This window comes from Carassius carassius, chromosome 2 (assembly GCF_963082965.1).
Source record: "Carassius carassius chromosome 2, fCarCar2.1, whole genome shotgun sequence".
NCBI classification, from domain to species: Eukaryota; Metazoa; Chordata; class Actinopteri; order Cypriniformes; family Cyprinidae; genus Carassius; species Carassius carassius.
This window is the reverse complement of record NC_081756.1, coordinates 49338092-49353031: the sequence shown is the minus strand read 5'-3', so window position 1 is coordinate 49353031 and position 14940 is coordinate 49338092. Positions and strand designations below refer to the sequence as shown.

The window sequence follows — 14940 nt, the reverse complement described above, 5'->3', positions numbered from 1 at the left end:
CAACAAGTGCAAATAAAATGTTAATCTTCTCTGTGGTTGCATTTTAAGACCTTTGAAACCTGGATTTAAGACATTTTGACGCTGATTAAGGCCTTATCTTTTCATTAACAAATTTAAGACATTAAGACTTTTAAAGGATCCACAGGCATATGGAGCCAAAAGAGTCTCAATAAAGATAAATGCACACACTACATTCACATATGCACACATAGGATTCATACATGCACACACATAATTCATAAATACACACACAGGATACACAAATGCGCACAAAATTCACAAATGCACACACAAAATTTAAAAAGCACAGAAGATTCACAAATGCATACAAAATTCAGAAATGCACACAAAATTCAGAAATACACACACAATTCAGAAATGCAAAAAACATTTACAAATGCGCTCAAGATTCACAAATGCACAGGACAAGATTCAGAAATGTATTTCTGATGCACACACACATATATCTTGATTTACAAACTGCTTGCGGTCTGTGAACTTCACTGCATTTGTGTGTGAATTTTGAGACTCCCCTGACTTGGCTCGACACACAAATGCCTTTTTTTAAACAGGGAATGATCTGCAACCAATCAGATATCTCCCTTGTTTTAGCCAATCACAAGAATGCACCCCACGTGGGGGATTGTTTACTTATAAGCCAATCAGCGAACTACTCACTTTCCTCACGCAGCGAACGACTCACTTTCCTCAGCGAACGATTCACTTTCCTCACGCAGTGAACGACTCACTTTCCTCAGCGAACTACTCACTTACCTCACGCAGCCGGCGACCCACTTTGCGCAGCCGGAGAGTCACTTTCCTCTCGCAGCGAACGACTCACTTTCCTCACGCAGCGAACGATTCACTTTCCTCACGAGTCATGTAGCGAACGACTCACTTTCCTCACGCAGCGAACGACTCACTTTCCTCACTCAGAGAGCAACTCACTTTCCTCAGCGAACGATTCACTTTCCTCTCGCAGCGAACGACTCACTTTCCTCACGCAGCCGGAGACCCACTTTTCGCAGTCGGAGAGTCACTTTCCTCTCGCAGTGGACCACTGACTCTCTCTTCATGTAAGAACCGAATATTATAATTAAAGTGACTTCTATATTGCATCCAAAAGAATATTTAGATATATTTAAATATTCAAAAAGGTGTAATTTTTTTTTTAACTTTCATTAAAATATTTCAATAAAATGAAATAATTGCTTATTGCAAATTTATGAATCCATGGTTAACTTTTTCTGCAGTCACTGGGCTATATGTATTGAGACATTTTTAAATTTATATTTTGTAAAAAATAATAAAAAATAAACCTGAATTGTAATCTAAACATCTGTATTTTCATACAATTTCATAAATAAGTAGGCTATAATATGCTGCACCACAGGCATATCGCGCTGTGTGAACCGTTCATGTGATTGGCTTATAAGTAAACAATCCCCCGTGGAGTGCGTTCTTGTGATTGGCTAAAACAAGGGAGATATCTGATTGGTTGCAGATCATTCCCTGTTTAAAAAAAGGCAGTGAAGTTCACAGACCGCAAGCAGTTTGTAAATCAAGATATATGTGTGTGTGCATCAGAAATACATTTCTGAATCTTGTCCTGTGCATTTGTGAATCTTGAGCGCATTTGTAAATGTTGTTTGCATTTCTGAATTGTGTGTGTATTTCTGAATTTTGTGTGCATTTCTGAATTTTGTATGCATTTGTGAATCTTCTGTGCTTTTTAAATTTTGTGTGTGCATTTGTAAATTTGGAAAAAGTAACTTAAATTTGTTAAGTAAAAAGTACTTACCTCAGAAAAACTTGCAGCTGGCTTCTAGTAGCGATCCACTCTGACAGACGTCAGTTTTGCGCGCACTCGACACGTCACACAAACATCAGTTTACATTCTGCCAGGTTGTTGCGCAGGCTTTGCACGTGAGCAACAATTTAAAATTTGTGAGGTCTAAGCAAAGTTATTATTATTATTATTATTATTATTATTGTTGTTATTTAAATATCACCACACCTGTGCTCTTATACCTGGCATAAAAATAAAAAAAAAATGCCTAATTTGCCTGTATGGGAACCAGCTGTCGATTACTATTATTATTAGGGCCCGAGCACCGATGGTGAGAGGACCCTATTGTTTCTGCTCCGTTTATTATTATTATTATTATTATTATTATTATTATTATTATTGTTGTTGTTGTTGTTTTTTTATTGGAGAAAATGCTACTATTAAAATTAACATCCAGTGTGTGAAATGAGAATAATTTTATGATTTTCATCTGCAGAACAAGACGGAAAAAACTATAAAACATTATCATATGACATTTTAATAGGCCTAAAACATTAATACAATATGCATATAGCCCTATGAGTAATACAAGTTGTGGACACAATGACAAAGGCAATTTGCATACAAAAAGGCATACAACTTAATTGTATGTATAGATATCTGTCTTCTTCATTTACAGTAGCACTACTGCTTTTGCGTAAACAGTAAAGTACTGTAAATGACCATATACAGTAAGTTACTGTAAAATTCATACAAAATACCCACAATGCAGTGCATATTACAGTAGTTTACCGTAAATAATATAAATGGTATTTTACTGGGCTTTTTTGCGGTAAGTTACTGTAAAATTACGGCAAAGTCTAACAGTGTAGGATATGAGTTTAGGAACACAGTGTAGCTAAAGCCACAAGTCTACCAAATCTTCAATTGAAATTTCACAATCCAATCTGTAAAACTGTGAATTTTATGAAATATTTTCCAAGGCCATGTCATGTGTGTTTTTAGAGAAGGCTAATCTGATTGATTTATGGCACTTGTCATCTCTGTAGGATCACATGAAAACACTTGTGTGCTCTGTCTGTGATTTTTGCTATGAATACTCCCCCATTCATGATCCTATTGTTTTTACCAAACGAGTCTTTCACACCTCCATCAGGACAATTACTACATCAGACAATTTATGAAATTATTATTACACTTTTACTCAAAACTCACTTTAAACCCCGATCGAGTGTTTGTAATAACATCCTTTTGCGATCACGGGTGGAATTTGGTTGTTTACTGTTGTAAAAATATGCTATTTATAGCCTTTTATATCGCTGCACAAGTTAGCATTTCAGATGTACATTTTTTTATAAAAACGCCCCAGACCTCAAGAAAATCTCATACCAAGCTTTACTATCGTAATTGCAGGTTTATTATTCTAATATTTTGTGTGTACAGAGGTGTTTCAGTGTTGTTATGGGCAGATAACAACCAGGAAGTGTACAGGAACCATGTGACACGATGTGGCGGTGTCCGGTTATGACACTCTAAGATTGACAAGGCGAAGGACCAATCAGAGTCTGACTGACACACAGCATGAGCTCCCAGCTCTGCACACACACACAGATCGCTGGGAGAGGCTGTTTATCATCAGATCGCGTAAATCAGTGGAAAATGAATAGAAATTATGATTCTGTCTGAAGAAATATGAAGTAAACATAAGTAAATATGTCCATATATCTCCGCGGATATGCATCTTTGGTCTATAAATCCTTATTGACGCTGTTCAGTGAGTCTATGTGAACACAAATAAACCGCTGCTGATGTTACTGAATATAAATGAGTGGTGAATTTCTATTCAAAATGTGGCATAATACGTATTTATTATTTTGCACTCCTGAAATAAATTACTAAATAACTAAATAACAACAATGTTTTAACAAAATATTGGTCAAATATTGAAGCTGGAGTCTTTAAACTTTCAATTGATACACAGTTTGTCCAGATCAAGTAAGAGAATGATGTTTAATGTGCTGTGAAATTGAAACAATAATAAACTGGGGCCATCGGCGATCCTTGCACACAAAGGGGTTAATTTCACAAATCTTGCAATCTCAGTGAAATCCAGCTGTGAAATCTTGTGAATGTGCATTTTTATCCAGCATGATCACGTGTTCTCTGTGACGGTCAGTCTGTGTGAACTGAATGCTTTAAACTATAAACTCGTGATTTCAAATTATGCTGTGCTTTATGTATTTGCACACTGTCATAATTGTGTCATTTTCACTGTGTGCTGTATGCAAAATGAGGGTTACCCTGACTTTATTTGAAAAAAATGCACACAAACTTCCCAGAATAATTGTCAAATGATTTTAAATGTCTTAAATATTATTAATAATAACACAAATATATATATATATATAGCTGCTTTCCAAAGTATCGGCATTGGCTGTCAAAAAACACATATCGGTCGATCACTAATTCTTAAGTCAGACAAATCAAGTAGCCAGTTTGGGAGAATGTGTCAATTTCCACATCAGTATTTCTGAGAATTGTTGTGTGAATGCCACATACTGTCACATACCGAGGAGGTTCATGAAAAATATTAATGAAAAAGTTCTTCATCTGTTTTATCAAACATTTGTAATCCACAGCGCGACCTCAAGCACACTTTAACACCAGTCGTATGTCACTGTCCCGCTCAACTTCCTCTCTTTCTCAGCAGTGAGAGCGAGGGAGAGACTGCTGAAGAGCAGAATGATAGAATCCAGATGCAGGCAGTTAGAGAGAGAGAGAGAGAGAGAGAGAGAGAGAGAACAAGAGAAGAGGGTGAATGCATGAAGAGAGCTAGAAAAAGGATTCAGAATGAACTATTTCCTCTTTCTAAGAGGAACTTTACACACTGAAATATCTGATCCAAAAGCTTCGTATGTCTTAAATCATGACCTAAGTGCTGTCTGCAACCAGTTTATATTTGAAGATCAGGAACTGAAAGGTTTACGTTGATTTTGCGCTGGACAACAGATCTGTCCGATAAAAATGTCTCGCTCTAGGGTGAGATTTTGTGTGTTCTGTAAGTGTGTTGCATGACTACTGATTTCTGCTAGTTGATTTCTTATTAAAAAAAATAATAATAATTGAGTTACTCGACTACTCGTGGTTCATGCTACGGTAAATGAAAAGACATTAAATAGTTCTTATCAATAAACATGTTTTAATTCATAGCCTTATGCAACAATTAAATATGTAAAATATCAAATATATTATTATTATTATTATTTAATATTAGAATTTTATAATTATGAAATTACACATAACAATTTTTATGTAACAACTAGTATTTGTATCTGTATGTCTCTGTAACAATCACAAAATTGTTCGTATCTGCATTGGGATACAATGTCGTACAGTTACTTGATAAGACCGTTATAACTATTTTTTTTTATAGTTATCACTGAACAAGTATGCCATGTTAAACTAAAATAATTATTAATTTCTAAAAAATATTTATCATGCAAGCATAGATGTCATGACAAACGTTAAGTGATCATTTGAACACGACTGAACCAATTCAATGCGGACATTTTCATTACACAGAACTCTTTAAGCAAGACATTTTTGTAAACTTCTCTAAACAAATGTGCGTGTGCTATGCAAACCAGCAAAAGATAAAGATGCAAACATGTAGGCTACATAGAAAATGTATCTGTACCAAAGTTGATTATTGATGAAAGAATAAGGGGCTGTTCACATATCGCACCTAAAAATGCGTGGAAAAGGCTAGGTGCGCCGCTTTCTCCTTCTTTCCAAAGTGCTCTGGCAGAAGCGCTCCTGATGCGTCTGCCGTTGCTAAGCAACAATGACGCGCTCTGTCCATTAAGACGCAGAAATTTCAGCAAAGGATAAATGGATTTGCAGCACAAAAAAATCGCTTTCAGTAGCTCTACTACTGAATTTATTTCAAAATGGCAATCCATATACAGCTATGATCAGCTGTTCCTTCATCTTGGCTGAGCTTTCAACGTTGTTAAGGGAAAGGATGAAGCTGAATGTTTAGTTCTTGTCACATGACCTGCGGTGCACTTGCAGCATTCTGAAAAGTTGAGATGTTTTTAACTCGATGCAGTGCGGACGCGCCTGGAAAAAATGGGCGCGTCGCACCGCGTGCGCATCGCGACCGCGTCGCTTCCATTATGAGCATTGGATACATTATCCTACATTGGAAATAACGAACTTGAGCGTGCAAAAGACGCGATATGTGAACGGCCCCTAAGAACTGCGGTCTTCTCCAGTACTTCAAATGTGCCGTGGAGAATCACAGAAAGTGACCGAATTCAAGAACATTATTGCGGCATCTCTCAAGCAATGAATAAACACCTCTAACTTGGAGAATGCAGTGAAAACTCCTCTTCTCGCGTCTGCCCTAGACCCTCGGCACAAACATCTCAGGTTTCTCGATGAAAACATGAGAGAAGTAAGAAAAAATAGCTTTTTTGAACATTATCACATTTTCCTTGATGCGAGTGGTGCGGATGCAGCCGCCGCCACCAACGATGAAGAGGATGCAATGCCCACTCGTCGGAAAAGGCTGAGCCAGTTCTTCAGCGATGATTACAGAGAGTCCAGCCAAGACGAGTCGGAACAATTCTTGCTGGAGCCATGTATTCCACCAGATGAAGATCCCATTCAGTGGTGAAACGAAAACACAAAGCGCTTCACAAAACGTATTCACTTAGCACACCGTTATTTGTGAGTCCTGCCAACGTCTGTGCCGTCAGAGCGCGTTTTCTCCGCGGTCGGCCTTATTGTTAACAGACTAAGGAGCCGACTTTCCCCCGATCATGTTTACATGCCCGTATTTCTTAAAAAGAACATGTAAAACAATAGAAAAAAAGCAAAAAAGATTTGCTGACAGTTTAAAAGTTTCAAAGTTAAGTGTAGGCTATACGTTCTACAATAGCCTAATTGCTGCAGGCTGCTTTACGTTTTTTCTTTGTTCACTTTTTTTTTTGCTTTTAATCTGTAGTTTTGTTTGTTTGCATGCATTGTTAAAGGTTTTCAGCTACAAAACACGATGTGTAATGTCCAAGCTTATTGTGTGTAAGCTTGTTCAAAATGACGGAAACAACAAATGTTGCTGAAAAATAACGTCTGTCTCATTAAACTTAATTTAAATAAACGAATATTCGAATATTCGTTTTTTGTGAGCTCAAATAGTCAAATGTGATATTTGCGGAAAACGCCCATCCCTACTGCTAACGCAATGCTCTACCACTGAGCCACAGGAACACTTGGGGTGGGTGATATGGAAAAAATATCATATCACGTTATTATTATTTATTTTTTTGAAATATGATTCACAAATTTATCATAATTCTTTGCCACGTTTTACTATGTTTAACTATTTTGCAAGTTGTCTGAGCATTACATCCAAACTAATTTCCCTATGATAAAGACAACGCCTTTCAAGGTTACAAAAAAAAGAAAAAAAGAATGGCAGATATTTAGACAAAAGAGGGCGAAGATAAAAATCTTCGTTCTTATTTTTTTTATAACAAAGTCAAAAGAATCACAAAGATACACATTACAACTACACATAAAATACAAATAAAACAAACAGTGCTTTATTGTTAGGTACAATAGGTGTATTTAGCAGGAACATTCAACAAATTGAATTAACAAATATGAAAATAAAATACTATATGAACTGATTCCTAAAGCAACTGTATTATTTTTTTACAGTCAAAAGCAGTGAGTGATTTTTATCTTTGTGTTTTGTTGTTTTATTAATGTTAAATAGTTCACCCAAAAAATTAAATTCTGTCAGCTGTCTGTCAATTCTGTCATAGTGTTTTATATTTATACCACCATTTACTCACTCAGAAGTGAATTTGAACGAGTTTCTTTCTTCTTCTGAACATAAATGCTATTTTGAGGAACGTGGAAAACCAAACAGTTGCTGGCCCACAGCACTGTTGGGAACGTTACTTTAAAAAAGTAATTAGTTATAGTTACTCACTACTTGTTCCAAAAAGTAACTGAGTTAGTAACTGAATTACTCTATAATAAAAGTAACTCGTTACCAGGGAAAGTAACTATTTGCGTTACTGTAAAAAAAAAAAAAAAAAAAAAAAAAAAAGTTCCTATATGTCAAAGAATTTTATTTTATTTTTTAGCAGTTTTCACAAGTCAGTTGAAATAAGTAGAACAGACAGGTGTTCATATATAACTTTCGAGATTTATTGCACGTCAACAGACAGCAAGAGTTTTACCCTGCACTCTTTGTAAGAAAAGTGTTTTTGGCCACTAGCTTTGTAGATGCGTGTGTCACATATTACATTTACACATTACATGCACGTTCTTGCCTTTGACTACAATGAATTTGAAGTAGTGCTTATATCTCCACCTTGAAAATGCCAACTTTTCATCGGATTGCTCCTGACTCGCCATTTTTCCTGCTGCTGCGAATCTCTGTGTAGCTGTTGCCTGTGTGTGACTGTGTTTGTTTGGCGCCGCTGGCGCGTGTGTGTAAAAACACTGGCTCTGATTGGCTACCATGAAACACATGACTCTGCCTTAGCCAATCATAATCGCTTATCTCGTTATTAACCCACCTGCTCACTCGCTGTGTGAGCCAGGGGTGCGTTCGGATTGCATATTAAATCAATGCATAGTAACGCGGCGCATTTAACGTTCAGTAACGTTAATGGCGTTGTAACGACGGGAAAAGTAATTAATTAGATTACCGCGTCACTGAAAAAATAACGTCGTTACCTAACGCCGTTCTTTTAAACGCCATTATTCCAAACACTGGTCCACAGTGACTTCCAGAGTATTTTTTGCCACTATCAAATTCAATGTGAACAAGCAACTGTTTGGTTATCCACATTCTTCAAAATATCTTCTTTTGTGTTCAGCACAAGGAAAAAATTAATACAGGTTTGGGACAACATGACAGTAAGTAAATAATGAGAGAAATTACATTTTAGGGGGATCTATCCCTTGACAGTGATGACAGTAGGCTGCATGTTTAATAGGCCTACTGTCCCTTTAAGACCTGCACACATCTAATATACAGGCATGTAGGCCTATGTATTTTTCTCCCAACTGTTTACTTTCATTTTAGACAACCAACTGAGTCTACATGTAAACATTGTGTGTTTCGACAGTATTAGCGTAAAAGTTAACTTAGTTTAATAATCAGCTGGTGTTTGACAGGCTTTAGCGCGCTCTTTAGGTGCAGAGTATGTGAGTGGAGTGGAGCGGCAACAATCTCCCTCCGTGCATTTCATAATCACTCCACTACCGCTCACTGATACCAGAAACACCGCTCCGCCTTCGCTCTGTGGCTAAAGTATTTCAATATGTTTGAAATATTATGTTCATAACATAGCCTATATTAGAATTAAAAAAAAACTTTTTTTCCTACCACATGCCAACTAATAACATGGTTGTCAGCATTAAAAGGTTTAATTGCTGCATCTGCTGTGCAAATTTTGTTTGTGATGAAAAAAAAACAGTACATTTTCGACATTTATTTTATCTACAGATCTATGCATTTCTTACAGATTCAAAATCATTCAAAATCTGATACAGATGTAGTAGCACTGTAATATCACATTTGTTTGAAGGCAAATGTGCTGTATCTGTTTAAATTATGCTTTAACCTGAAAATAATCCATAAAACGAACAGACAAACTCCTTGAGCACTAGCCTTTAACTAACTTCCCGCTCAGCGATTGCCGTCATAATAGTTTTCTGATCTGAGAGATCCATCTGTATCAAGCTATAGCTAAATATGTTTAACATGTGAATTCTTGTTGTATATGCAGTTTTATCACGGGCCGTTGGCATGAATTGTATTCATGATGGAGCAGTGGTGGAGCACTCTCGGAGCGAGTGAAAACCACAACGCTCCTACTTTTAAAAAATCCGTTCCTTGCTCCAGTCAGAATCACACCGCTCCACTCACATACTCTGTTCGGGTGAATGTGGCACTCAGAAAAAGTACAGGTCAGACCAGCGCGTGAATGAAACATTTAAAAGCACATGTAAGTAATGAGAGAGTAAATCTAGCACTAAGTTTTACACTGCTGTGAATGCATGTAGCGTTGTACAGTATACGACGGAGGCTCCAGAACTACAGTGGATTGAATGTGCCCTGCAGCATGATACTACGATATTTCTTCAAAAGCAGATCGTCAAGACATTTTTATCTTTCACTATCAAAAATTGTCATATCACACACCCCTAGTGAGCATGCTGTGCTTATTCCATTCATTCATATCATATCGTAGCCTAAGGTTTAAATCATTGCCTTTTAAATAAATTCAAATAATTAAAAAAAAAACGTGTATGATGTATTATTATAGGTGATATTACTCTTGCTAAGATCTGAGAGATGCACGGAGAGGCAACAGCTAGAGGGCACTCCAGTAGAGGGCACTCCACTCAGGACTCTTGTATTTGGTGTCCATTTCCATTCCATACTCCATTTCCCAGAATCCCATTCTTAGGGCTAATCACAACCAGGTGTTCCCCATTACCACTCCCCTAAATAAACTTTGTTTGGACTCTCAATAATGGCAAAGTCTTGTTTAGCCCCGTCTGCTATTTCTGAGCAGTTTCCTGGTGTTTGTTACTTCCGTGTATGACTTTGGCTTGTATATACTGCCTTTGATTCTCTGCTGCCTGCCCCGACCTCTGCTCGTTTCTGTTACTGATTCTGGATATCCCTGAATTTGGGGAAAGAGAGTGGTTAGAGAGTTGGACTTGCAATCGAAGGGTTGTGAGTTCTAGTCTTGGGCCGGCAGGAATTGTAGGTGGGGGGAGTGCATGTACAGTGCTCTCTCCACCCTCAATACCACGACTTAGGTGCCCTTGAGCAAGGGATCGAACCCCCAACTGCTCCCCGGGTGCCGCAGCATAAATGGCTGCCCACTGCTCTGGATGTGTGTTCACAGTGTGTGTGTGTGTGTGTGTCCACTGCTTTGTGTGTGTGCACTTTGGATGGGTTAAATGCAGAGCACGAATTCTGAGTATGGGTCACCATACTTGGCTGAATTTCATGTCACTTTCACTGACATACTTGACGCTGTGCTCTGATTATTGCCTGTCTGACCATTCTCTTTATAAACTACTGCATATGGATCCGGATATCTCTGACTCCTTGTTACAAAAGCAATGCAGTGTTTGTTTTGCATTATCTTCATTCATAAAGTTTACATTCATTCACTTCACACTCTATTGCATGACTTTAGAGATCTGTGTATAATATTGCGCTGATCCCCTGGCTCAACTGTTATCTAGCAAACATCAGACTGTACCAGCTTCAGCCAGAATTAGTCCTTGTCTGTTATTCGTTTTTGAACCCATTATCTGTGCCATTCTGAATAAAGTATTCTGCTTCGAGCACATCCCTAACTATAACATTACATATTTTCAATTTACATGCAACATAGATAAAGTCATAGAAAGTAACAGCTACACGCAATATTGTAACCTAAAGTTCATGTCATATTGAAAAACTCTTTGCATGTATTACGGTTAATGCATGCTCGAGTAGTCGATTGTTTCCGACAGCGCCGACTAGTGGTTAATAAGTAGTAATCGAACACTCGACTAATAGACTAGTCTGTGCAAGCCCTAGTATCTACAGTTGCCTCAAAAATCGTTTGGATACTTAAGCTCTTCTTGGACACAGATAACAAATATCTGAATATCATTGCACAATAAATATCAAAGCAAGAGTCAACTGAAAACAAATATGCCAGAGCTTTTCTCCACACAAACCTTGTTTTTCTCCAAGGTTTTCGTCAGAGTCTGTAAATCAACTGGGGTTCTTTTTTGTTGTTGTTGTTTTTAGTATGGATGAAGTCAGCCCTCCTCAGGTTCACACAGGTGTAGTTATTCTAACTATCAAGGTGATCCACTAAACATCACAACGTGCCACAATTGTTTTTTTTTGTTTTGTGTTTTTTTTTTTTTTTTTTTCACGATGTCTACTCTATTACAATTTCTAATGCAAAAAAAAGGCACTTGGTTTGATGTTGTTTTTTATATAATGCACTAAATGCAATATCATTCAGACATGTTTGAGCATAAGATAAGTGTCCAAATATGAAAGCCAATGTATGTTTATGCTTGTGTTTTAATCTGCATTCCACTTCTGCTCCAGCTTATGTACTAATATTATCTATTTATTTTGTAGCCCTTGTGTACTATGAATATAACTGATAAATTGCTTGTGGTGTTCTTCATTTGTTGATCATCATTTGTTCATTTTGAATAAAGCATCTACTATATCAATACATACGTGTGTGTGTGTGTGTGTTGATGTGTTTTTCCATGCACTCTCACCTCTCCCAACTGAATGAATCATCTCTCTCTATTTCAGGTCTTATGTGGAAAATGCAACTTCACCCAAACCACTGTCACGTCTTTTCATTTCTCCTAAAGTAAAACAGTCTCTCTGTCTCTCTCTCTGTCTCTCTCTCTCTCTCTCTCTCTCTCTGTCTCTCTGTCTCTGTATATCCAGCCAGACAGCTCCACCCTGTCCCACACACACCAAACACTGGCAGCAGCTGAAGTCACATCAGCATTCGTCCCTCATCTGCCTCAGTTTATATTTGTATACATGCCCACAGATGGACAGTAACACGCGTCTGATGCAGAACATCCACAACACTGCAGTTACATCATTACTGTCACTCTATTAACTCTATTACTCCATTATCAGGTGTTATCTCATAGTCACACTACACAAACGTCGTGGAAACCGATTACACTCATTTAAAGATTCCATTCTATTTTATTCAGTTTACTCTTTTTATTCAACTATGGAATTCTGTCATATTCTATGCCAATAATTGTATTTTACTTAGCTATTATACTCTAATAGCTCCACTTTAATTATGTTGAACTATGCAGTTCTATTTTGTTTCAATGTCAAACTATTTTAATTACTTCATGCTATTTGTTGAACTTTACTCCTAATTGTTTTTTATCTTCTCAATGTAATTCAGTTATTCCACACTATTGGTTAAACTTCTCTTAATTCCATTGTTTTTACTCTTTTTCTATTTTATTTGTTTTACTTCACACTTCTAAGATTCACCTGTATATGTCTAAGTTTACTTCTATTATTTTATTAAATTGTGCAATTGTGTTCTAATCTATTCTAATAATAATTTTATTGTATTTACTTCTATACATAAAATACAACTAAGCTTCACTCCAAACAAATTTTATTTGTTGAACTTTACTCCTAATAATTGTTTTAACTCTTCTATGTTATTCAGTTATTATCCTTTATTGGTTTAACTTCCCTTAATTCTATTTTAACTATTTTATTTATATATTTTCTACTGTATTATAATTGTTTTAATTCACTCCTAAACACAATTTAAGGGTACTTCTATTCTGTTTTGTTCAACACTGCGAACATGTGCAAAAACTACTTTATTCTATCAGTTCAACTTTACTTAACCATCCATTTCTATTATAAACAATTGTTTCATATCAGACTTATTTTATTATATTGAGCTGCTCCATTCAAATTCATTGAACTGTACTCTTTCTAATGAGTCTCCTCCATTCTATTGCACTGGTTTAATTTCCTTTAATTCTATTGCATTTAACTATTTTTTAATATGAAATCATGTGAAAGTCATGCAAAAGTAATCACAATTGTTGTCTGATGCAAAAAAATTAAAAAATAAAATCAATTTGATGTGATTCAGTATTCTGTTTTATTGAACTATGCAATTCTGTTCATTTCATTACTTTTATTTAATCCATCTATTCTATTAGTTCCAATTTACTCCCATTCAACTACACACTTATATTTGTTTCATATTAGAATGATATTCAGCTAGTCCATTCAATTTATTGAAAATTGAAGTTTTTCTTATACTCTTATATTATTTTGGTTTAGCTACACTTAATTCTAATGTATTCAATTTTGTTTGTATTTAACTACTCAATGTTATTAGTTTTACTTCACCCTATTCTATTCTATTCTATTCTATTCTATTCTATTCTATTCTATTCTATCCTAATCTGTTCTGTTGAAACACACAGTTATAAACCTTGATCGGAGACTTTTCATGATGGAGTCCTGGGTTTGCTCCAGATCGGTGTGTCCTGCAGAGTTTCCTCACTGGTTCAGATGGGATGAGGGGGAATTCCCACATCCAGCTCTTTCCTACTCAATGCTACCATGTTCCCTTTTACCATGGTAACCATATTTCCACCAACACAATCACTGCATTTATTATCACTACTGTGAAACTGTAGTACATTCATATGGGTTCTTTTTCAAACAGCCTTTTATGTCATTTATTAAGTTTGATAACAGTGATTTGATAATGCAGCAAACGTTTTCAACAATAGTAACTGTAGAAACAATGGCATCATTGATCAATACTGTAAATGTTTGCAGGGATCACACAAAACCGAGAAAGAGCGATTCATTTCAACACAGTAGAAACAAGAGACTAAGCAGAATCCGATTCGAGCAGAAAAAAACTTGTACATGTTACTTTTGCAACTTTGTATCAGCTATCGCAGCTCTGTCTCTTTGAGATAAAACGCGAGTGCTTCCCTTATTTTCGCGTTCTACATGAATTCAGTTGAGATGTAAGGATCCCGTGAACAGACGGACAGGACTGGACTCACCATGACTTCACGCGCAGTCCGGACTCAACTGGACTCAACTACATCGCTCTGTTTCTGAACATCCACGCAGACACACAGTCCCTTTGCTCGAATGAAACCGTCGCTTCAGTGTTTCTCAGTCTGAAGTTTTGTGAAACGCAGGAGTTTGATGGTGGCGAGAGAAAGAGAGAGAGAGAGAGGCAGGCCAGTCCCTCCCTTCTGCGTGAGTCTCAGTCACTCTTTCCACTGTTATTTCTGCCATCAGCTGCGTGCAGAAACACTGAAACCATTCTCACTTACTCGAGTTTTACAGTTTATTCAATATGCATTTAGTTATTATTACGTATTATTCTTGAACTGTCTCATACAAGTCAGTTAATGTCAGATAAAATCCCCAAACACTAATAATCTTGTGACACTGTTGTGACAGCTTTAATAAATTCACTTCTCTAACTACTTGCCTCAGTGAGGCTAAAACTACACTACTTCAAATGTTCAGTGAGCTTATT

General features: G+C 36.6%; 1 protein-coding gene across 1 annotated transcript in view; it reads right to left on the bottom strand.

Annotated features, from left to right (window-relative positions):
• LOC132111395 (pleckstrin homology domain-containing family G member 4B-like) overlaps positions 1–14608 on the bottom strand; it is a 41914-nt gene extending 27306 nt beyond the window's left edge. Inside the window, 1 exon segment of the mRNA XM_059518660.1 lies at positions 14453–14608. Coding sequence (XP_059374643.1) covers positions 14453–14455 — 3 coding nt within the window. The 5' untranslated portion in view covers positions 14456–14608.
• Positions 14609–14940: the final 332 nt, after the last annotated feature.